This window comes from Ylistrum balloti, unplaced genomic scaffold, assembly GCF_031769215.1.
Source record: "Ylistrum balloti isolate Yb309-2 unplaced genomic scaffold, AGI_CSIRO_Ybal_v1 Utg369786, whole genome shotgun sequence".
NCBI lineage: Eukaryota > Metazoa > Mollusca > Bivalvia > Pectinida > Pectinidae > Ylistrum > Ylistrum balloti.
In genome coordinates, this window is record NW_026781972.1 from 183964 (window position 1) to 211047 (window position 27084).

A 27084-nucleotide genomic window follows, 5' to 3' on the forward strand; every position below is an offset into this window, starting at 1 on the left:
CCTATAGTTTCATTATCCTAGCTTAAATGAAAGCAAAGATATGATTTAAAAGGTACAACTTTAACAAAGGGCAATAACTCTAAAATTGAAGGGTCAAGGCCCTCAAGGTACACTGCACATCATCTTATTATTTCCAATGTTTACACAATGTTTTGTGTTCCCTGCTTAAATGTAGGCAAAAATATGATCCATATACAAAGAGAGTGGTGGAAAAGCATTACATCAATGGAACTACAAGTAAATTATCGGAAAAGGTTTTTTTTGTGTCATAGACAGAAATAAGATTTATCTACAAACACGGTACAATTGTATGAGCCAGTCAAATACTTTTTGTAAATTTATACAGGAAATGTGTGAATGAATCAAGCTGTTAATATAGGTCATTATCAGCTGTTACTACGAACTCTTTATAAACATTTGAGTCCTAATGTTGTGTTCATTCAAACATGACAATCAAAAACCTCAAAATCAATCATGTACATGTATGAAAGCCTCAGGATAGAAAATGACCCACGATTATCCCATATCCACTCAGGTGTGACCTACCCTCTGATGAAACCAATCCTTATCTAACACACAGTAGTATCCTATTTACACTACCTAGGATCAACACAACACACCCACCATTAATCTAGAAAGAATTATAGTGTAATACTGAGGTGATACACTGATTTCTATCTAAGGAGCTTACCAAAAATAATTATACACTATATTGTACTGCTCTACCCTCCACATCCTTCACAATGTCAGCTCTTTTATCCAAAATATCAACAAGCAGAATACATCATCAATCCCCTTTTCAATATGGCAAATATAGATTGAAAAATCCATATGAAAAACATCCAAACAACTTTTGTTTTCCTTCCATCTTTTCAGAGATTATTGATTTTTTTTACAAAATTTAAAGTGAATCATGTTAATTTTTCTAACTTTTGAAGTTTTAAGTTTGAAACTATAAAATTATTGATTTAAAGTAATTTGACATTGAGCTTTTTTCTGTAATTCTGAAGTATCAGTTTATTACAGTGTGTTGGACATGCATATTTGAGTTGCTCTTTCAACAAATGTGAAATCATAAGCTTAAGGACAAAATCATTAATGGAATATTCATAACACTATATGCATCTCACAATAATAGATTTCTACTCATGCAACACTACATCAGTGACGTCAATTTCAGTATTGATATCAATCAACTTAATCTGCTTTACCTTTCCCACATGTTAGTTATCGATCAGAACCAAGTGGTCAAAGCATAGTTAGCTTGACAAAGCAAAACACAAAAACTTAAAAAGTGATGATTTTAATGAAATATATAAAAAATTTCATTTGATCAATTATTATTCTTATTATAATTATTTTTTTTGCACTTCTTTGTTTTTGAGTAGTAACTTTGAAAATTTGCATTTTTAGACATGTATTTCAATCTTTAGGGAAAAAAAAACAAGATTTTATGCCAAATGGATGATAAGTTTATAAGGCTATCAAGGTTTGGACCATGTGATCATTTGATCAAATCCCTGTTTATATTTGAATGCAAAAGCTGCTTTATTTTCCTTTTCTGATTGAAGACAGACTGTGAACATGCTGATATCAGCCTCTTTGTAAGTCACTTCCTGCTAAGTTCTGTCCTAGGTTCTTTCTTTATGACTTGAGGCCCGGACACGGCCTGTACACAACCTGTACTTTAAACCAGATGGGTAGGCTGGTCACGGAATGTTCATAATAAATTATAAAATCAACAGTATGACTGACAGGAAGGTATACATTCACATTCTCAGTTGCAGAAACACACAGGCTGGCAGTTATCAAAAAGAATAATTTTTTGCTGGGAATACACATTAGTTGGTCAACTGTGCACAGCCTGAATCTCAATGGACATGTAACTATGAACATTTTTACTTTACTTAAAATTAAAATTAAATAATTTTGATATGTCAGGGATGTTTTTCATATTCTCTTGATTATAAGCAATTTCCAAATTTATATTATAAATCTACAATATCGCATTGCACATGATCCATCAGTCAAACATGCACACAAATTAAATCTAGTATTATCTACTTTTTCTATTGTTTGAAAATTGTTCAAATATTGTGCATAAATCATACACACACATTGTATATCATCAACCATCCTACAAATGTACATGTATTTCTCTCTGTAGCCCTGAACAAGTGCTTCTCAATAGCATCAACATAGGCCCTGATACTGCACAATCACCATGTAACTAACACTTGCTGTAAAACTATCAATTTTAGATTTCTCCTAGTGCCTTTAAAGCCTCCGACACAAATACAGGCCCTCACACTGAACAAATACTATTCTTTGTGTTATCTAAAGGCCCTGAATAGGCATGCAGAAATACTTTCCCACATACAGGCTCGTACACTGTACATGCATAAAAAACTGTTCGCAAAGAAATTCCGTCTTGCTAGCTTTAAATATATTTTTATAAACATGGGTATCCTTCACCTTCATCAAGGGTCAAACTGTAACATTGTGTAAAATATACCGTGTTGCACTTTGTAATAAATAACTGACAGTGGCCTTGAGCCATCAGAGTGTTGGCATCAGACTGATGAACACTGCCATGACATGAAGAGACCTCTAGCATTATGCTGTGTCCTAGTTCAGCCAGAGACCCAACCTGGCCTTGTTATGTATCAGTTTGACCAAGGCCTAGGACTACCCTTACCAAAACCATGTACACTTACCTCTTCTTGTTGAACAAACAAAGTGAGGCAGTGATTCAAGAAGCAGGCTGTGTCACGAGATAAATCAGATATTCTCTTCACCTTCTGGTGGATGTCAACCATACCGCCTGTAAAAAAATCCAGTTTCAAAATTTATTGATGTAGTGACAGGAAAAGCATTTTGGATGAAGTGACCAACAACAACAACCACCACCGCCACCGTCACCGCCACCACCACCGCCACCACCACCGCCACCACCACCACCACCACCACCACCACCACCACCGCCACCGCCACCGCCACCGCCGCCGCCGCCGCCGCCGCCGCCGCCGCCACCACCACCACCACCACCACCACCACCACCACCACCACCACCACCACCACCACCACCACCACCACCACCACCACCACCACCACCATCACCACCACCACATTTTAACAATTTTTTGAACATGTAAATTTGTGGATTAAAAGGACCGACAAAATCAATAACAACAAATCCTCCACCCTTATTTATGATTCTATTATAAATCTGGACCTACCTTCTGTAAAAGTGACTGTTTTATCTTTCTCCATGGACCCCAGTAGGAGTGACAACTGGTTTGACTCCTTTTCTAGTAGTTGATGATGAGCTTGAGCCGTCTGTGAAAAAATTTTTTTTTCCTGAATTCAACCTCTTATTAACAAACTAAACTACAGCACGCAGGAACAAGAAACACTACCCAGAAAAAACCCATAAAACAAAAAAGTACAAGAAATATGTCATTTTCTTATCACATGGATTTAAAACAATACAAACCAAACTGTTTCCAAGATTATGATACATTATGATAGAAAAGTGTTCACAAGTTCAAAAATACCAATACAATTAATCATCAATTTTAAATAGTTGTAATTATTGATATATAATTTACTTTCAATGTGTCTTTGAGAGATCCAAGGGAGACAATTTCTCCCTCCGGTTGATCTTCTCCTTGGTGTATATAATGAGTGCTGTAGTTGATGTGTTCCTTCAGTGCATTCAGCCATTTCTGCAATGAAAAGACGGGTAAAATATTATCATTTATTCTAAACACAGCAATGAAATGCAGCTTGTTATTAGTTGATATGGGACCTTTCACAACATGACTTTATTTGTGATAATATGATGACTTTATCTGCGGAAGTATTGTGACTTTACCAGTGCCAGTATTGTGAATATACCTGTGTGAGTACACTGATTTTATCTGTGTGAGTACTGTGACTACCTGTGTGAGTACTGTGACTTTATCTGTATGAGTACAGTGACTTTATCTGTGTGAGTACAGTGACTTTATCTGTGTGAGTACAGTGACTTTACCTGTGTGAGTACTGTGACTTTATCTGTGTGAGTACAGTGACTTTATCTGTGTGAGTACAGTGACTTTATCTGTGTGAGTACAGCAACTTTATCTGTATGAGTACTGTGACTTTACCTGTGTGAGTACGGTGACTTTATCTGTGTGAGTACAGTGACTTTATCTGTGTGAATACTGTGACTTTATCTGTATGAGTACTATTACTTAATCTGTGTGAGTACTGTGACTTTATCTGTGTGAGTACTGTGACTTTATCTGTGTGAGTACTGTGACTTTATCTGTGTGAGTACTGTGACTTTATCTGTGTGAGTACTGTGACTTTATCTGTGTGAGTACAGTGACTTTATCTGTATGAGTACAGTGACTTTATCTGTGTGAGTACTGTGACTTTATCTGTGTGAGTACAGTGACTTTATCTGTGTGTTCTGTATGAGTACTGTGACTTTATCTGTGTGAGTACTGTGACTTTATCTGTGTGAGCACAGTGACTTTATCTGTGTGAGTACTGTGACTTTATCTGTGTGAGTACTGTGACTTTATCTGTGTGAGTACTGTGACTTTATCCGTGTGAGTACTGTGACATTATCTGTGTGAGTACAGTGACTTTACCAGTGTGAATACTGTGACTTTATCTGTGTGAGTACTGTGACTTTATCCGTGTGAGTACAGTGACTTTACCTGTGTGGGTACTGTGACTTTACCTGTGTGAGTACTGTGACTTTATCTGTGTGAGTACTGTGACTTTATCTGTGTGAGTACTGTGACTTTATCTGTGTGAGTACTGTGACTACCTGTGTGAGTACTGTGACTTTATCTGTGTGGATACAGTGACTACTTGTGTGAGTACTGTGACTTTACCTGTGTGAATACTGTGACTTTATCTGTATGAGTACTGTGACTTTATCTGTGTGAGTACTGTGACTTTATCTGTGTGAGTACTGTGACTTTACCTGTGTGGATACTGTGACTTTACTGTGACTTTACCTGTGTGAGTACTGTGACTTTATCTGTGTGAGTACTGTGACTTTATCTGTGTGAGTACTGTGACTTTATCTGTGTGAGTACTGTGACTTTACCAGTGTGAGTACTGTGACTTTATCTGTGTTGGTACGGTGACTACTTTTGTGAATACTGTGACTTTACCTGTGTGAATACTGTGACTTTATCTGTGTGAGCACAGTGACTTTATCTGTGTGATTACTGTGACTTTACTGTGTGTACTGTGACTTTATCTTATACTGTGACTTTATCTGTGTGAGTACTGTGACTTTATCTGTGTGAGTACTGTGACTTTATCTGTGTGAGTACTGTGACTTTATCTGTGTGAGTACTGTGACTTTATCTGTGTGAGTACTGTGACTTTATCTGTGTGAGTACTGTGACTTTATCTGTGTGAGTACTGTGACTTTATCTGTGAGTACTGTGACTTTATCTGTGTGAGTACTGTGACTTTATCTGTGTGAGTACTGTGACTTTACCAGTGTGAGTACTGTGACTTTATCTGTGTGAGTACTGTGACTTTATCCGTGTGAGTACTGTGACTTTATCTGTGTGAGTACTGTGACTTTATCTGTGTGAGTAGTGTGACTTTATCTGTGTGAGTACTGTGACTTTATCTGTGTGAGTACTGTGACTTTATCTGTGTGAGTACTGTGACTTTATCTGTGTGAGTACTGTGACTTTATCTGTGTGAGTACAGTGACTTTACCTGTGTGGGTACTGTGACTTTACGTGACTTTATCTGTGTGAGTACTGTGACTTTATCTGTGTGAGTACTGTGACATTATCTGTGTGAGTACAGTGACTTTACCTGTGTGAGTACTGTGAGTACTGTGACTTTACCTGTGTGAGTACTGTGACTTTATCTGTATGAGTACTGTGACTTTATCTGTGTGAGTACTGTGACTTTATCTGTGTGAGTACTGTGACTTTATCTGTGTGAGTACTGTGACTTTATCTGTGTGAGTACAGTGACTTTACCTGTGTGGGTACTGTGACTTTACCTGTATGAGTACTGTGACTTTATCTGTGTGAGTACTGTGACTTTATCTGTGTGAGTACAGTGTCTTTATCTGTGTGGGTACTGTGACTTTATCTGTGTGAGCACAGTGACTTTATCTGTGTGAGCACAGTGACTTTATCTGTGTGAGTACTGTGACTACCTGTGTGAGTACTGTGACTTTATCTGTGTGGGTACAGTGACTACTTGTGTGAGTACTGTGACTTTATCTGTGTGAGTACAGTGACTTTACCTGTGTGAGTACTGTGACTTTACCTGTATGAGTTCTGTGACTTTATCTGTGTGAGTACTGTGACTTTATCTGTGTGAGTACTGTGACTTTATCTGTGTGAGTACTGTGACTTTATCTGTGTGAGTACTGTGACTTTATCTGTGTGAGTACTGTGACTTTATCTGTGTGAGTTCAGTGACTTTATCTGTGTGAGTACTGTGACTTTATCTGTGTGAGTACTGTGACTTTATCTGTGTGAGTACTGTGACTTTATCTGTGTGAGTACTGTGACTTTATCTGTGTGAGTACTATGACTTAATCTGTGTGAGTACGGCAACTTTATCTGTATGAGTACGGTGACTTTATCTGTGTGGGTACAGTGACTACCTGTGTGAGTACTATGACTTTATCTGTATGAGTACTGTGACTTTACCTGTGTGAGTACAGTGACTTTATCTGTGTGAGTACTGTGACTTTATCTGTGTGAGTACTGTGACTTTATCTGTATGAGTACTGTGACTTTATCTGTGTGATTACTGTGACTTTATCTGTGTGAGCACAGTGACTTTATCTGTGTGGGTACAGTGACTACCTGTGTGAGTACTGTGACTTTACCTGTGTGAGTACTGTGACTTTATCTGTATGAGTATTGTGACTTTATCTGTGTGAGTACTGTAACTTTTCCTTGATGAATTCTGTAAGAGTGCCTTGCGTTTTTACCTGTCTGAGTATGGAAGCCTCCTCTCCCTGCTCAGTGCTAAAACAATGATTTGTGCCATCGGAGTAGTGGAGCAGAAATTCTGGGTGCTGTGCTAATTTTTCCTCTGTACTCACAAGAATCTTTGCTTCATCTAGATATTTCATACCTTTTCTTTTTACACCAGTACTTGCATCACCTCTGTTCAAAAAAACACAAACCAAAACATTTGAACTGAACTTTTTTTATTGTATCTACTATTGCAATTTTTTTTATTTATTTTTGCTTTTTTGCCAAGTCCAGTTAAAAATATTTCAGTATAAATTCTTTTTTCGTATCTGAGACTTTACTGAGTAAAACTATTATATGTCTCATTAACACGTTTCATCTCAAAAGATTCTGACTTACCTATTTCTAAAGTAGGACAACACGCCTCTCTCTAAAACAACCCAGACAGGCTTATATCCAAGGAAACGTGACTTCTGGTGAAGAAGAAAAATGTTATTATCTCATAAATATGACAATTCCCTGAGGACCCATGTTTTCTGAAACCTGTTTTCTGAAGGGACATGCCATACATGATATATTTGATACCAAATCAATCTAACATAATAATCGTACAGTTCCAGCTGTACAGAAATATCACTTTTATTACAATAAAGATGACCTCAGGAAGGCAATAAAAACAAATAAACTAATTCAGTTTTTCCACCTGAACTATTCAATAAAAAAAGGAACAAAACCAAAAGAAAAAAACAAACAAACAGACAAACAATAGAGACAAACAATAGAGACAACCAAACAGACAAACAATAGAGACAAACAAACAGATAAACAACAGAGACAAACAACAGAGACAAACAAACAGACAAACAACAGAGACAAACAAACAGACAAACAATAGAGACAAACAATAAGGACAAACAATAGAGACAAACAACAGAGACAAACAAACAGACAAACAACAAAGACAAACAAACAGACAAACAACAGAGACAAACAACAGAGACAAACAAACAGACAAACAACAGAGACAAACAAACAGACAAACAATAGAGACAAACAATAATGACAAACAATAGAGACAAACAAACAGACAACCAAACAGACAAACAACAGAGACAAACAAACAGACAAACAATAGAGACAAACAACAGAGACAAACAAAGAGACAAACAATAGAGACAAACAACAGAGACAAACAAACAGACAAACAACAAAGACAAACAAACAGACAAACAACAGAGACAAACAACAGAGACAAACAAACAGACAAACAACAGAGACAAACAAACAGACAAACAATAGAGACAAACAATAATGACAAACAATAGAGACAAACAAACAGACAACCAAACAGACAAACAACAGAGACAAACAAACAGACAAACAATAGAGACAAACAACAGAGACAAACAAACAGACAAACAACAGAGACAAACAACAGAGACAAACAAACAGACAAACAATAGAGACAAACAACAGAGACAAACAAACAGACAAACAATAGAGACAAACAAACAGACAAACAATAGAGACAAACAACAGAGATTGTACAGATTTTATGATGGAAATTTCTATTTTAATCTAGATTGACAGTCTGGTATTATGATATTACAATTTATTGCCAGTTGTCCTTAAAAACATCTTGATTTTACTTAATTTGAAATGCTTCCTAGAATCTCTATACATATTGTTGATGTAATCAGACTTTTTTGATACCAGGTTGTAAATGTAATCAGACATTTTAGATACCAGGTTGTAAATGTAATCAGACTTTTTGGATACCAGGTTGTAAATGTAATCAGACTTTTTGGATACCAGGTTGTAAATGTAATAAGACTTTTTGGATACCAGGATGCAAATGTAATCAGACTTTTTGGATACTAAGTTGTTGATGTAATCAGACTTTTTGGATACTAAGTTGTAAATGTAATCAGACTTTTTGGATACCAGGTTGTAAATGTAATCAGACATTTTGGAAACCAGGATGCAAATGTAATCAGACTTTTTGGATACCAGGTTGTAAATGTAATCAGACTTTTTGGATACTAAGTTGTAAATGTAATCAGACTTTTTGGATACTAAGTTGTAAATGTAATCAGACTTTTTGGATACTAAGTTGTAAATGTAATCAGACTTTTTGGATACTAAGTTGTAAATGTAATCAGACTTTTTGGATACTAAGTTGTAAATGTAATCAGACTTTTTGGATACCAGGTTGTAAATGTAATCAGACTTTTTGGATACCAGGTTGTAAATGTAATCAGACTTTTTGGATACTAAGTTGTAAATGTAATCAGACTTAAATGTAATCAGACTTTTTGGATACTAAGTTGTAAATGTAATCAGACTTTTTGGATACTAAGTTGTAAATGTAATCAGACTTTTTAGATACCAGGTTGTAAATGTAATCAGACTTTTTGGATACTAAGTTGTAAATGTAATCAGACTTTTTAGATACTAAGTTGTAAATGTAATCAGACTTTTTGGATACTAAGTTGTAAATGTAATCAGACTTTTTGGATACTAAGTTGTAAATGTAATCAGACTTTTTGGATACTAAGTTGTAAATGTAATCAGACTTTTTGGATACTAAGTTGTAAATGTAATCAGACTTTTTGGATACCAAGTTGTAAATGTAATCAGACTTTTTAGATACTAAGTTGTAAATGTAATCAGACTTTTTGGATACCAGGTTGTAAATGTAATCAGACTTTTTGGATACCAGGTTGTAAATGTAATCAGACTTTTTAGATACCAGGTTGTAAATGTAATCAGACTTTTTGGATACTAAGTTGTAAATGTAATCAGACTTTTTGGATACCAGGTTGTAAATGTAATCAGACTTTTTAGATACTAAGTTGTAAATGTAATCAGACTTTTTGGATACCAGGTTGTAAATGTAATCAGACTTTTTGGATACCAGGTTGTAAATGTAATCAGACTTTTTGGATACCAGGTTGTAAATGTAATCAGACTTTTTGGATACCAGGTTGTAAATGTAATCAGACTTTTTGGATACTAAGTTGTAAATGTAATCAGACTTTTTGGATACCAGGTTGTAAATGTAATCAGACTTTTTGGATACTAAGTTGTAAATGTAATCAGACTTTTTGGATACTAAGTTGTAAATGTAATCAGACTTTTTGAATACTAAGTTGTAAATGTAATCAGACTTTTTGGATACTAAGTTGTAAATGTAATCAGACTTTTTGGATACTAAGTTGTAAATGTAATCAGACTTTTTGGATGTAATCTAAGTTGTAAATGTAATCAGACTTTTTGGATACCAGGTTGTAAATGTAATCAGACTTTTTGGATACTAAGTTGTAAATGTAATCAGACTTTTTTACCAGGTTGTAAATGTAATCAGACTTTTTGGATACCAGTTGTAAATGTAATCAGACTTTTTGGATACCAGTTGTAAATGTAAAACTTTTTGTAATCAGACTTTTTGGATACCAGGTTGTAAATGTAATCAGACTTTTTAGATACTAAGTTGTAAATGTAATCAGACTTTTTAGATACTAAGTTGTAAATGTAATCAGACTTTTTGGATACTAAGTTGTAAATGTAATCAGACTTTTTGGATACCAGGTTGTAAATGTAATCAGACTTTTTAGATACTAAGTTGTAAATGTAATCAGACTTTTTGGATACTAAGTTGTAAATGTAATCAGACTTTTTGGATACTAAGTTGTAAATGTAATCAGACTTTTTGGATACTAAGTTGTAAATGTAATCAGACTTTTTGGATACTAAGTTGTAAATGTAATCAGACTTTTTGGATACTAAGTTGTAAATGTAATCAGACTTTTTGGATACCAGGTTGTAAATGTAATCAGACTTTTTGGATACCAGGTTGTAAATGTAATAAGACTTTTTGGATACCAGGTTGTAAATGTAATCAGACTTTTTGGATACTAAGTTGTAAATGTAATCAGACTTTTTGGATACCAGGTTGTAAATGTAATCAGACTTTTTGGATACTAAGTTGTAAATGTAATCAGACTTTTTGGATACTAAGTTGTAAATGTAATCAGACTTTTTGGATACCAGGTTGTAAATGTAATCAGACTTTTTGGATACTAAGTTGTAAATGTAATCAGACTTTTTGGATACTAAGTTGTAAATGTAATCAGACATTTGTAGATACCAGGTTGTAAATGTAATCAGACTTTTTGGATACCAGGTTGTAAATGTAATCAGACATTTTGGATACCAGGTTGTAAATGTAATCAGACTTTTTGGATACCAGGTTGTAAATGTAATCAGACTTTTTGGATACCAGGTTGTAAATGTAATCAGACTTTTTGGATACTAAGTTGTAAATGTAATCAGACTTTTTGGATACTAAGTTGTAAATGTAATCAGACTTTTTGGATACTAAGTTGTAAATGTAATCAGACTTTTTGGATACTAAGTTGTAAATGTAATCAGACTTTTTGGATACCAGGTTGTAAATGTAATCAGACTTTTTGGATACTAAGTTGTAAATGTAATCAGACTTTTTGGATACTAAGTTGTAAATGTAATCAGACTTTTTGGATACTAAGTTGTAAATGTAATCAGACTTTTTGGATACCAGGTTGTAAATGTAATCAGACTTTTTGGATACCAGGTTGTAAATGTAATCAGACTTTTTGGATACCAGGTTGTAAATGTAATCAGACTTTTTGGATACCAGGTTGTAAATGTAATCAGACTTTTTGGATACCAGGTTGTAAATGTAATCAGACTTTTTGGATACCAGGTTGTAAATGTAATCAGACTTTTTGGATACCAGGTTGTAAATGTAATCAGACTTTTTGGATACCAGGTTGTAAATGTAATCAGACTTTTTGGATACCAGGTTGTAAATGTAATCAGACATTTTGGAAACCAGGATGCAAATGTAATCAGACTTTTTGGATACCAGGTTGTAAATGTAATCAGACTTTTTGGATACCAGGTTGTAAATGTAATCAGACTTTTTGGATACCAGGTTGTAAATGTAATCAGACTTTTTGGATACTAAGTTGTAAATGTAATCAGACTTTTTGGATACTAAGTTGTAAATGTAATCAGACTTTTTGGATACTAAGTTGTAAATGTAATCAGACTTTTTGGATACCAGGTTGTAAATGTAATCAGACTTTTTGGATACTAAGTTGTAAATGTAATCAGACTTTTTGGATACCAGGTTGTAAATGTAATCAGACTTTTTGGATACCAGGATGCAAATGTAATCAGACTTTTTGGATACCAGGTTGTAAATGTAATCAGACTTTTTGGATACTAAGTTGTAAATGTAATCAGACTTTTTGGATACCAGGTTGTAAATGTAATCAGACTTTTTGGATACTAAGTTGTAAATGTAATCAGACTTTTTGGATACTAAGTTGTAAATGTAATCAGACTTTTTGGATACCAGGTTGTAAATGTAATCAGACTTTTTGGATACCAGGTTGTAAATGTAATCAGACTTTTTGGATACTAAGTTGTAAATGTAATCAGACTTTTTGGATACCAGGTTGTAAATGTAATCAGACTTTTTGGATACCAGGTTGTAAATGTAATCAGACTTTTTGGATACTAAGTTGTAAATGTAATCAGACTTTTTGGATACCAGGTTGTAAATGTAATCAGACTTTTTGGATACCAGGTTGTAAATGTAATCAGACTTTTTGGATACCAGGTTGTAAATGTAATCAGACTTTTTAGATACTAAGTTGTAAATGTAATCAGACTTTTTGGATACCAGGTTGTAAATGTAATCAGACTTTTTAGATACTAAGTTTTAAATGTAATCAGACGTTTTAGATACTAGGTTGTAAAATCAATCAAGTTGTCAGCATCAAGTGAAAAATGTCTTGAAATAACTCGAGATCCCAGAAGGATCTTGGTGCCCAGGATCGATTGATCTTTATTTGCTATTTGGATCTTTTCTCTTCTGTTTTTGCTCTTAATAATAAGACATTTAAACATATCTTTGCAGAAATAGCAGTGATAGTCTTTACCAGCCAAATCCAATATGGCCACCTGGAAGTCATTTTATTTCTTTTGATCAGTTCCAAAATCAAATGGGTACAAGGAGAGACCAAAGGAAACATACATATGAAATTAAAGAGATATCCATTTATTACTTTTTTAAGAAATAAGGATAACAATCTTTAGTACAACTTTAGGAGAAATCCAAAATGGCTGCCTGTTGGCCATTGTGTTTACCCAGAAACAAGTGGGCACAACTAGGGATCAAGGGGAACCTACATAAGAAACTTAAGAAGATCCATTCTGAGGTTCGAAAGAAATAGCAATAACGATCTTTCAAACTCAAAATCCAAGATGGCCGTCTGTCAGCCATTTTGTTTTTCTGATCAGTTCAAAAAATTACATGGATACAACTAGGGACCAAAAGGAAACTATAAATGAATTTCATGAAAGATCTAAACACCAGTTCTCAAGAAATTGTGATAACAAACTTGCAAAGTCAAAATCATATATGACCATCTGTGGGCATTTTGTTTTTCTGATCAAACCCAAACTCAAACAGGCACAACTAGGCACCAAAAGTATCTACATATGAAATTTAAGAAAAATACATCCTGTATTTCTGAAGAAATAGTGATAACAATCTTTCAAAGACAAAATCAAAGATGGCCACCTGTCGTCCATTTTGTTTTTTTGATCAGTCCCAAAATTATATGGTCACAACAAGAGACCACGGGGAATCTACACATGCGATTTGAGTTGTTTATGAAAGGAGGGACAGACAGACAGACAGGCGGATAGATGGACCATGGATCCAGGGCGATTTGATTATCCCTCAATTTAATGATGGTGGATAAAAACGTAAGTGTCTATTTCTAAATATTTGTCAGTGAACAATTACTGGGGTAAATTTAATTTCTAATTTTAACCTTTTTGAAATTATACAAAGCCAAATATTTACAATAAAGTCTAATTGGATTATCTATGCTTTATACACATGCTTTAAATGTGGCTCCCCAGTATTTGATACCTTTAGCAGCAGACCCTCACAGCGTTGTGGCTGAAAGGTGAATTCCTTCACTGGACGGACTCCTGTAAGTAACTGCCTCATCTGGTTGGTCCTTGCAAAGTCTATTGCTGTTTGGTCTGGCAGAGGAAAATTACACAATATAACTAATAAATTATGTTAATGATAACAGGAAAGTACAATCTGCATACTTCTGAGGTGATCATATGTGATTTATAACTGTTGTTTGTATATTTGTGCTTCACAACTTTCCTACCAAAAAAATTGTTGCCAGATTTACAGAATAAGGAGAAAAACTTCATTTCACATGAATTTGTACAAGTAAATAATTGATTTTTTCTTTCTTTTAAAGCGTCCTTGTTGTAAGCTTATTTCTGCAACAAAAATAATCCATATGATTAAAATTCGACTCAGAACCAAAAAATGAAATCAGAAATTAAAAGCTTATGAAAAACAATTATGCCTTAAGTAGTAGACAATTTACATTGCTATTATATAAATCTATTGATTAAATTAAATTTTTTTCTTCTAATTAAGGAATGGAAAAAAATTATCATAGTTGGTACAAAAATCATTGCGGGACCATATTTTTATTAAGAAAAATGAAACAAATGGAAAACATGTATTTATCTAGAGTAGTAAAAGTTTACATTTAACATAGGTCTCAAAAATAGCCGAAGTGATTAATTCACAAAACAATTAAAATTCTTAATTCGACCAAAAAAATTAGCATTACCGGCATATACAGACAGTGCCTATGTATGATACCACCAATATCACTACTGTTATCACAGGCACTGTAAATCCCTGTTAAGAATAGAGTGGAATTGTTCAACCAAAAAAATATTCCTTTATTGATCTGACAAACACACTTTGAACATAGCAGAAATGTTTGCACTATGTCATTGCCCTGTAATAAGCCCATCCCTGCAACTAGAAGTCAAAAGTAATGTATGTATGGGAATGGCACCTCATCAGGATAAGTAACTGTAGCACCTTTTAAATTTTTGATGGAGGAATCAACACTGTTTTGCAGGAGGAAGATGACCATGTCCCTCTGATCAGCTTGGGCAGCGATGTGAAGAGCAGTGTTACCATACTGGTCAGTTGTATTGATGTTAGGAGGCCTGTCACTCGCCAGCTGTAAAATAAAATATGCCTTCATAAGGATCTAGTGCAGGTCTGTATTATAACAAGCCATCTGAGTCACAATGCTTCCTGTAATATGTCGTAGAAATGATTTTGTTAAAAAAAGGAATACAACTTTAACTACACTGTACACATAATACGAACGTAAATTGTACAAAAACTGCTGTTCCAAGCTAAAGCTTCTAACCACGTTTGAATTAAAAAATTAAAATTACAAAATTAAATTTTCCGATATAAAATCTTCCATCAATGAACAGGTTTTATCTATTTTTGGCCCCGTCCATCAGCCCCTGGGGGTCAGCTGAGATCGTTATGTGCATCTCATCAAACTATCATCCTATACTAATAATTCTAACCAAGTTTGAACTATTTCTGAAAGAAAATAAAAAGATTATGCTATACAAAGAGACCCACTGTCCTGAACGGTTGACTGACTATAAAGACCTACATATGTAAGAGGCCAAATAGGCCTAAAAAATTGCTCAACTACTCTACAGCTTACATGTACAAAGAAGACATTGTTGGTTCATAAAAACATTTTCTTCGAACTTACATTTCTTAATATACACAAATGTCATTACTCCAAACCTATTGCTTGTTGAATTAAGTATTTTAAGATCTCAAATCATTTGACCCAAGAGGCCCTGAATGTAGGTCAAGGCCATTCATCCACTTATATTACATTAAAGAACCACTATCAACAGCCTTGACATTTAAATTATTGAGAATAAGTCTTTAAAAAGACAAAAGGTTGCTCATGTCAACAAAATTGGTAATCCTTCATCTCAGCATGCTACAGACCCAATACAAGAGGCCCAGAGAGCCTGTATCACTCACCTGGATCTTTATGACCAATAGTACAATATCTATGTATATGTTCCACAGTAGATGCTTAAAGCAATATGACAAATTACTCCATATGGGTTCTGTCCCTTAGTAGTCAGCCCCAGTTTACTGCAGGCCTATAAACACTGTATGGCAAATGGCATCAACTTAGAATTTCTTATTTCTATATGCTATAAATATGAAGAATCTTAAATCAAAATGGAGATCTTGCAATTCTTTTTCTGATCATGTTTTCTGTATTTTAATGCTGTGAATAGAACATAAGTAATTGGCTAACATGTAGTTTTTCACATTACTTAGCTCAAGCCTCCCAGACCTCCAGGGGGCTTGGCATAATCTATTTTTTGGAACAGTGTAACATCACTGTGAAAGGTCTTTCTAATTTATTCCAAATTATGCCAAGAAAACTCTGCACCAAATATATTCCTTTAATAAGTCATAGGAATGTTCTACATATTTGTATATAAGCCTTTGTGAAACTTTTACTGACCAAATATGATAGCCTGGTCAATCAGAAGTTGTTAATGATTTTACCAAATTTAACCCAAGTGACCATATATATTTTTTATGAGTCAAGCTATTTTTTCACACACTATGTTGGCACCATAGAGGGAACCTTTTGGCCAAATATTATAATTTTAGGCCTTTTGGTTAAGCAGAAGTTGTTCAAAGGTTTAATGCATTTGACCGTTGTGACCTTGAATAGAGGTCAAGTTCATTTCTTTTCTCAAATATTATCGGGCATCATTATGAACCTATTTTAGAATAATATCACTATCCTAGATGTTTTGACTATGGGTCAAGGTCATTTCTTTTTGTTTAAAAGTTTTATCACATTTGACCTCTGTGACCTGGGATATGGGTCAAGGTCATTTCTTTTTTCAAATTTTGTTGGGCTTCATCAAAGGAACCTTCCAGCCATATATAATGATTCTGGGCCTTCCAGTATTTTGAAGAAGTTGTTTAAAGGTTGTAACACATTTGGCCTCCGTGACCTGGAATATGGGCCAAGGTTATTTCTTTTTGCCAACTTACCCTTTAGCCATATATAATGATTCAAGGCCTTACAGTATTTTGGAAGAAGTTGTTTAAAGGTTTTAACACATTTCACCTCTGTGATCTGGAAAATGGGTCAAGTTTTTTTTTTTGTAAACTTTGTTGGACTTAATCAAAGGAACCTTCCAGCCATATATAATGATTCTAGACCTTCCGGTATTTTGAGAGAATTCGTTTAAATGTTTTTACATATTTGACCCCTGTGACCTTGAGGATTGGTCAAGATCATTTCTTTTTGCAAACTTTGTTGGGCTTCATCAAAGGAACCTTCCAGCCAAATATGATAACTCTACGCCTTTCGGTATTTCAGAAGAAGTTGTTTAAATGAAAAGATGGCAAATGCAGGACGGACGGATGGACGGACAAATGACGGACGCCATGCTATGGCATAAGCTCACTTGGCCTTTTGGACCAGGTGAGCTAATAAGTACTCTAAGCCTTTTGGTTATTTAGCAGAAGTTGTATAAAGATGTGAACATATTTGAAATGAGACCATGAAAATGGCCAAGCCAATAATACAAACACACTTGGTAGCCCTTCATCTCTGCATGCTACAGGCCAAATATCAGCACTGTTTGGTTATTGAGAAATCATTTAAAGAGTTTGATATATTTGACATCATAATATGAATAAATTTGGTAGCACTTCATTCTAGGACACTACTGGCTCAAAATCAAAATCCTGTACCATTTGTTTATTGAAAAAAAGTAATTTAAACTTATTTGATACCTGTGACCTTGAAGGTGGGTCAAGGTCAACAATATGAAAAAAATTCATCCCAGCATACAAATTGTCCAATATCAGCGGCCTAAGAAGTTGTTTAAAGATTTGAACACATTTGGATACTGTGACGTTGAAAGAAGGTCAAGGCCCAATATCAGCACAGGTGACCTAAATATTCCTTTCATGATTTGCAACAAATATGAAAAGGATTCAAACCACTGTTGATGTCATTTATTCAGAAGATATCATACTGATAGCTTAGAAAAGTATTGGTCAAATTCAACGACATCATTCATCAGAAAAGTATAAAAGTATTAATATATCATGACAAATTACCAGTTCCTGAACAGCATCCACATCACCCGACCGAGCAGCTGCCAGGAACTCTGTCTGACGTCTTAAACTCTCATGGCCCAAGGCAGCTAATAAATGTAGACAAACATCATTCAAATTTATGAAAGGTCAGGATTTTTTTCACTTTTATTTTTCCCATATGTTGACCTGATTCAGAGTATGAACATGTCAAATCATGAATAACAATCAGCTATTCTACATGTATTTACAGATTCTATGAAGACTAAACTAAACCTGCGGGATTTTCAAAATATTGATAAATTTAGAAATTGGTGTTTATTTAGAGTTATGAGATGCCACAAATTCAGTCATACATATGTAAAAAAATTCATTTCCATTTGTCCCTCTCCAAGCCTTAAAAACAATTATCTATTTTTTACTCTTTGTATTTTACATTCTTAATATGGTTTATCATAAATGTGTTACTTTGTTTCATTTATAAACCTTAAATTTGTTTTAAATTATACATACATGGATACTATTGTAGATCTTACATTTCATTGTATAATGAATTACAATACTGTAAACCACTTATATTTTGGGTGGAATTTATTTATATGCAAAAATGGTAAATTGTGAATTCAAATTCTTGATGATTATTTGTATGTGAAAACCTCCGGTTGGCATCTTTATTGATTCAGTAAACAAATATCTGAGTTTTTGAGATTCCATAAGTCTCTTAGTACAACATTCCTGGACTTAAAGTCATTTCTAGGTCAACTTTTGTGAAACCATAAATACGAAAATATGTCTGAAGAGGTAAGACTGAGAAGTAAAGCATTCGTAAAATTCAAATAATTTACAGTAAAAAATACAAGCAATCCTGGTATTCATGTCACACAATTTGCTGTCATGATCACATTGAGGATTTCTAGCTTCTATTTAATATGACTTCCAAACATGCTTTTTTCGGGATTTGGTGCCTGAGATTGTGAGTTCAAGGCCCGCACAAATGCAAATTTGTCTTCCTTCATCAATAATTATGTTACAATGTCAAAAAAAAAAATTTCTAACTTATTCATAATTGATAACAAAATTTACATGTACTGTTTCTAGTAAACTCAAAGAGAGGCATGTGCTAGTACATGTATCAGTCTAACCTACCCTCAAGGAGATCTTTGATTTCCTTTGTTTTACCAATCATCTCCGGTGTCTGACCCTCATCATTGATCTTCCCAACATCAGCTTTGAATTGTAACAGCAATGTCAGTGTTTCCTGTAAAGTTTGAAAACTTTGAACCTCAGAACTGTATCATTCCGAAAGTATCTGTCTATTAATAAGCCCAGGCCTGTTAATCATCCCACAAACATCTAAATCGGTATTATTGTTTCTATGAATTGTAGAATAAACATCAATGGTAATTTACATAATTGTGAGCTGTGAATTAAATATACCAGATTTAAACACAGGGCTTAGAGCCAACATCGTGGTACTAGGTGTAGATAGGGGTGTTCCTTATATCCCTTGCTTGGGTACCACCCGGTATGCAGGGCGATTTTAGGAGTAGGACTAACAACCCAAGTATCAACCCCAACAAGCTCAGGATAAGTTGGTAGTAGGTTTATTCAACTATGTGGGCTTCATCAGGACAATAAATGTGTGAAATTTTCCCCTAAAGTACTAAAAATGTGGGCACGTTACAATATGACGTACACAATAAGGGTCACATACGTGACCTTCCATGACCTTCAATAGTTTCCATAACAGTCAATACAGTTCATTGTATGTATTCTACATAAGTATATATCAAATGTTGTGCCTGTTGACCAATAAATTAGGAGTTTCTCAACAATAAATGGATTTATCAACGATTGCAATTACTGTTTCATAGTTCATAAAATTAAAAGATTCCTTCATCTATACACATGGTAGAAGCAGAGTTTGACCCTTGTTTGGACTAATTTATTGGTTAACGGGCACAATGTTTTGTATATACTGATGTAAAATTTTCCTGTTTTTTCTTTTGAGAATATTGTGGCCATAGAATTGCTAGATATAATGAAGTTTGGACTGGCTATGATTTCCTCACCATTCTGCCAGTAAACGCTGCCTTGTGCAGGGGAGTGTCACCGTTAGGGTTCACCACATTTACATCTGCACCATTCTTCAAAAATAAAAAAAAGTTTCAATTTTCAATTCAGTGCAAAAAGAATATACATTTGAGGGACTTCAAGATTACAAAATCCATTTTTATATATAACAGCTCTGAATTATAATTAATTCTCATAAAAATATAAAAACAAAAAAAAATCATATTTTTGCTAATCAAACATCAAGAAAACCATGCGTAAAGTTTCGGATCTAAAAATAAAATGAAGCCTTCTAAATACTAAAATAATTAAGTAACAAAAAAAAAAAAACTACAAAAATCAAATAACAGAACTGATGCCATCATTTTAACTGTTAACCCTTAAAAAACAACAATTCAAAAATCAAGTTTCTTAGAAATATGCTTTTTTACAGTAACAATGTACACATTGTATTACTTACCTCAAGTAATAGTTTTACCACACAAGTATGGCCAAAGTAAGTCGCTAAATGGAGGGCAGTCCAACCTCTATTGGCTTTGCTGTTTCCTTCAAGACAAAGTATTATCTTATCATTATCATTTTAAAACACGATGTGTTTATGAAACACTATGCCCCCGGTTGCAATAAAATTCTGAAATGGAACATTAAATCTGTACTGCATAAGGCATGTGCTAATTGCATGCACACTTTGTGAAACACCCATATCTTCATTGTGGCAACAATTTTTTATAACTTTCAAATGTAGGTCAAAGGTCACATGGTAAAACATTTTGGTACCACCAGAAAGGTCTTGTCACAAGAAACACACATGCCAAATATGAAAACCATACCTTGTATAATACAATAGTTATAACCGATGTTAAAATTTTTCAAATGCAGGTCAAAGGTCAAGGTCACAGGGTCAAACATTTTGGTATCATTGGAGAACTCTTGACACAAGGAAAACAAGGATCATTCGATTCTAAAAATTCCTATAAAAATATGTTATTTTTGAAGATCATGGTCATTATAAAAAAGATTAACTGCCTGTGTGATAAATTAAGGTAAAGTCATTATCAATATATAGATCAATTAGTTTGTATCATAAATCTAACATCAAAAGGTAAAATTCATTGAGGAATTTGGTTTATATTGATTTGTTTTTATCTAAAATTACTCATCACTCTCTATAATGTGTTATCTGATATAGTTTCACTATCATACAGGTAAACAAACATCTACTAAATTGTCTTTGTTATCAACACAGACCGGGTAACTTACTGCTACCATATTTACTCCCCTGTAAGCCTAGGGAACAAACACATTAACATCAGAGAATGGGCTGAACTATGTCCTGATGACAAACAAGAGGTACATAGGGTCTGTATCGCTTACCTGGATGTTAAAGCTAAGTAATGATATACATGCCTATAAATTTGGGTTTTTTTATTATTTCCAAATTACAGCTCAGTCACTTAACTACCTGATGGGACAAGACCTATGGCTAAATTCTTATATCATTACTGTCTTTCTCTTTTGATTCCCAGTAAGACTTTTTATGGTTATCAGGTTGGGATTTCAACTATATCAAAAATATGATATAATCCAGAAATCAAGTCCAGAGGGGTACAGATGGGGTCAGATCCCAGGGTTAAACCTTACATCCTGAATGTGTTTATCTCTTGATGTCCAGCATTTCTTTTTGTGGTTTAGGGTGGGGATCTCAACTGCTTCAACAATATAACCCAGAATCTAAGTTCCCATTGGTGTAGCCGGACCCCAGGGCCAAATCTTACATCCTGAATGTGTTTATCTCTTGATCCCCATCATTGCTAGACATGGTTATGGGGTAATCTCCATGGCTTCAATGATATAACTCATTCTCCCCCTTGAGCTTCTCTGTCTGCCAAAGGGGGCCAAGACTCACCATTTGTACAAAATTGATTCCCCTTCACCAAAACATGATTCAGACCAAGTGAGCTTATACCTGTACAATTAAGATCCAAGGATATTTCTCCATTAATTTGCTGTTTAACCAGTCGTTGAACAGCTTCCATGTCACCATTCCTAGCACTTAGCAACAACATATCCTCTTTAGAAACATCGTTTTCCTCTATATCTCCTTTAGCACTACCATACTCATCCTTTTTGTCAAGGGTTTCTTTTGTATTTTCTTCAACTTGCACCACATCACCATGGAAACCATTGTCGTCATTGTCAGAATGAAATATCTCAGAATCTGATTCTGCCATATTTAATTCTGTATGTGGTTATCTAGGTACCTGAAAGAGTGACTCAAAAATAAATTTGAATGATCAAGTAATCTTTTATACAAGTTGTAGTCTATATCTGGTCCTGTCTGTATCAGTTACCAATTTACCTTTATATGACCACACAATATTTGACAGTTACTACCAATGAAATTTCATGAACATGTATTTAATTGGGATATTGGACAATGAAGCATTTTTTCAATTAATCTGTTACTTGATTCATACAATTATCCAATTGGAGAAAAGTCTTGAATACTTCTCAAAATCTTGTGTACTGTAAGAAAATCAAAATATTGTTTACAAAAACAAATTCCTCTCATAGGGTCAACAAAGTTTCAAAGAACTTGAGGGTGGTGATTTTCAGAGAAGACTGAAATGCTGAAAATGGGGAATAACTCTTTTATATATGTTTATGAAAACACTGCAAAAAACATACCTCATATATATATATCATACTCAAATATCAACCACATACAGAATGTCAGAAATCAAAGTACAAAAGGTATCTCAGGGAGCAATAACAACAGGTGTCAGGCACTGGACCAGGCTTAACGACCTGTGAGTGACAGGTAGTGATGCACGCCTGATAACGGGAGGGGTGTGCACCTCAGTGTTGAAGCACTGTGGCAGAATATCGCTGGTATGAGTGATCATAACAGGTAGATGCTCTCTCCTGTCTGCCTCGCGTATTTGTAAGTAAACAAGATAAGAAACAATGTATAAGGTAGATCTAAGATGGAAGTTGATAACGAGTGCTCCTAGTTGCATGTGCCTTCATAATTAGATGCTCTATGAGTTTGATTATTATTGTCCAATAGGGACTGGGCTGAAATTAAGTGTTTGAGTATTATTTATAGTAAGACAATAGCTAGCAGAAGTGAGTCTGGGATCGAGTAGCTACAGAGGGTTGAGAGTTGGGAGTCGGACATGGAGACGGGCTGAGTCCCGTATGGGACCTGCTCCGCGGTGGAGCGGGCCCTGGCCAAGTTGGCCCAAGGACATTTGTATGGAACTCTTTGATATGGACGGGTAACCTATAGAACCTGAGGATGCTTCGGTATGTTGATTAGGAAATATCTTTTTGTAATTGAAATTAAGGCGAAGTACTAACTATGGAAAACCACTATACAATGAAATAAACGTTTCGGCCAACCCAAGTAAATACTGTGTTTAGTCATTGTGTTACATCAAACATCAAAAAACGATATATTTTGAATGTCATGTTTATGCTGTACATACCATACAAATATGCATTAAAACCTTGTTTCAGTACATGTTGATTGAAAATTAGTATGATGACTATGCTTTGTATTCACAAACTAATTAAGCTTACATGTACACAAACATGCACCGTACGTCCGATAGATCTAAGTTAATTACAAATTGATCTACATTACAGGGCAGATAAATAATATGTTCATATTCTACGTAAAACTGCATCACAGTATAAAGTTTAAGCACATACCGTCGATTTTCAGAAAGTGATCATCAAGTTTTCAGGCACTACTGCATCAACCACACAAACCGGAACCCTCGACTTGGTCGCCATGTTCATAACCCGTGACGATAAAAAAATCCAGAAAAAATATCCCTTATATATCTTTATCTGCCTGGATGTACTATGAACAACTTTTTTCACAGTTATCAGTGATGGTAGAGAATGTCATGACATTTCCCGTCTATCGCGATCTTGTTCCAAAAAAATCATTTAACTCCACTATTTACGCCTCTTTCCTCTGTTATGATACTTTCGTTAAGTACAAAACAGGAAATATACAAGGGAAATAACTCTATGATCATTTCCTACTTTCGTTTTCATCAGTTGGACGGACACGGATTTTTGCAGTACCTAACATGGTATCAACACGGACATAGAAAATATCATTGTAAGTCAGTGGTATAAATCTAGCTGATACTGTTAACAGTTTGATTGAAAATCTACAAGTATAGAAAGCCACATCTAGCATAGTTTTAAAAAAATAAATTTTATGAAAGGAGGCTTAGAGATAGTATTTTTGCGTCAAGAGTCCAGAAGTTTTATTTAAAGTCGCATATTACAAATAGAACAAACATTAGCACTGTAGTGCTATTCTTGCGACAAACATAGGTATAAGATTAACAATATCACAGTGCAGTTATATAAATACTATGTGCATAACAAGATCAATATCAGCATATCACAGTTAGTTTAGACCTAAAGAAACAGTTAAAAAATGGATTCTTGTACCTCGCACAGGATAACTAAATGCTGAAGTTAAGACACTATCAAAGTGTTATTTACATATATGCTAACATAGCAAAACATAAAAATTGACATAATATACACTAATATTGTGTGTATTAAAAGAAACAAGACAAGCAGACCCTAAAATTTGAAAGATAATAAGGATTATATAAAACAAATGACTAGGTATTTTAACAAAATTAACAATTGCTCTGTTATTTAAATGAACAAATCCTGGTGAAGGACTCAAAAGGGGAACAACTCACAGAGTAGCATGTGTACAGATAGTACAGGAACAGATCTCAGCATCCCAGGTGCGGAGCAGCCTCCGAAAAGAGTTGTAATTCTCGGCTAATCTCACCTGATTGGATAAGTTGTTCCAAACCGGGGAAGCTGTAAACCGGAAAGATCTTTTCCCATACGTGGAGATGTTCACCTTTGGAATCCTTGCCAGATTATCTTGACTAAGATTATAAAACATTTCTTTCCTCTCAATAAGTCCTTGTAAAATGGATGGGGACATGCCATTTAAAATCTTAAAAACCTCAGAGTCCATATACTTAATACATGTCACATGTAAAAAATCAAGTTTAAATTTTCTTGAAATATCAGAAACTGGAGATGTATAGTCATTTTCAATAAAACGAAGGGCACGTTCCTGCACTTTCTCCGTTTTCCTAATATTTGTAAGTGTACAGAAATGCCAGGCAAGGGAACAATAATTAAAATTTGACAATATAAAAGACTTAAAAATAGTAATTTCCTTTCTTGGTAAGATTATTCCTCAGTCTTTTTAAAACAGCAAGTTGTTTAGAAGCATTTCTGCAAAGGTGAGAAACATGAATATCAAATTTAAGAAGAAAGTCAATGTCAATACCTAATGATTTTACACTTTCTTGACATGATATCTCCAAACCTTTAATAAGAAAAGAATATACAGAGTTGCTGGTCTTCTTACCAAAACAAATCGCTTGGAATTTCTCTGGATTAGCTTTCATTCCATTAGAGATAAACCAGACAATAAGAACTTTGCTCTCGTTTTCTAAACAATCTTTCATATCTACAAAACTATCACATATCTTGGAGAGCATATTATCATCAGCTTAATTATACATACTGCATGAGTCTACAAAAGTAAAAATATCATTGATGAAAATATCAAAATTCAGAGGTCCAACTATAAACCCTTGGGGTACACCCTTCTTTATATTGGTCCAGTCACAGGCCCCAGTCTGACCTGCTGCTGTCTACCACTCAGGTAGCTGCTGATGAAGTCAACAGCTGACTTATCCAGACCATAAGCACACAGCTTTCCGAGCAGCAGGTTATGAGTTATGCAGATGAAAGCCTTGGACAGGTCCATCGGAATCCCACCAACATGTTGATGGCTGTCCAAGGCCCTTCTCCAATCCTCAAGGGATCGCAGTAAGACAGACTGGCACCCGTAACTGCTCCTGAAAGCACACAAGAAAGGGCTAAAAATGGGCTTAAAAGATTCACTAAGCTGGTAATTTATTATTCTTTTAAAAATTTTTGACAAGGATGTTAAAATACTTACTAGTCTAAAATTACATTTATCCATAGGATCATTCTCCTTAAAAATAGGTAATACCCGAGCTTTTTTCAGAGCATCAGGGAAGTGAGAAATAGAAGCACAATAATTCAAAAGTGATGTAATAACAGGTGTAAAAGCTTCTGTACCAGCTTTTAAAATCTTAGCTGTCATTCCATCAAAACCTGTAACTTTTTTCACTTGAAGTTCTGTGAATAATTTCTTAACATCTTTCTCCTTTACAGACTTAAAAAACAAAATCATCTCTAAAGTGATCTTGACAGAGAACACTTTGGATTTTGACAACACTGGGGTGGTCTGTAAAATCTGACACACCATGAAGATCTTTACCAATATCATCAGCAACAGTGGAGAAAAAAATATTAAAAACATCAGAAACTTCATTCTGACTAGAAACAATGTTGTTATTTTCTTCTAAAATAATTTTCTGGTCATTAAGATATTTGTTGGATAAAAAGGCTTTATAGTAGGCCAAAATCTTTGGAGGCTGGCCCCCCACCACATCGTTCTTGAAATTAAAGTCTTACAGACTGCCACCTGAGTTTTTATACATAATTTCTTTGCCTTCTGTAGGCTAATCCTAGTTAACAACTGTTCTCATACAGTTATACCTATTCCTTAGCATAGCTTTATTATAGGCAGTCCTTCTAAGATTACTATTAAAGAAAAGGAGGTTTATTTACGCTCCTTAACAGGTATATGGGCATCAACAACTTCTCTCATTAACGTATCATGAGCCTAGTAGATTTCCTCTGTATCATCAAAAATATAAGATACATGGAAAGGAACTTTAGATAATTCCGAGTTAAAAAACATCTGGTTCAAAATTTCTAAAACTTCAAAACTTACACTTACTCCTAGGTAAACACGTTGCTGTACCTCTTCTATCAGTTCCAATAAAATTGTGACAGTCA

General features: G+C 34.5%; 1 protein-coding gene across 1 annotated transcript in view; it reads right to left on the reverse strand.

Moving 5' to 3' along the window:
• Positions 1-22352, reverse strand: part of LOC132544246 (oxysterol-binding protein-related protein 1-like) — a 110739-nt gene extending 88387 nt beyond the window's left edge. The window contains exons 1-12 of the mRNA XM_060207818.1: positions 22088-22352; positions 20582-20667; positions 20121-20195; positions 19195-19306; positions 18073-18158; positions 14959-15103; positions 13966-14081; positions 7371-7444; positions 6986-7163; positions 3612-3728; positions 3240-3339; positions 2718-2824 (exon numbers count right to left, since the gene is read on the reverse strand). Of these exons, the coding sequence (XP_060063801.1) occupies positions 2718-2824; positions 3240-3339; positions 3612-3728; positions 6986-7163; positions 7371-7444; positions 13966-14081; positions 14959-15103; positions 18073-18158; positions 19195-19306; positions 20121-20195; positions 20582-20667; positions 22088-22352 (1461 nt within the window). The remainder of the gene's footprint in view (positions 1-2717; positions 2825-3239; positions 3340-3611; positions 3729-6985; positions 7164-7370; positions 7445-13965; positions 14082-14958; positions 15104-18072; positions 18159-19194; positions 19307-20120; positions 20196-20581; positions 20668-22087) is intronic.
• Between the last annotated feature and the right edge of the window lie 4732 nt (positions 22353-27084).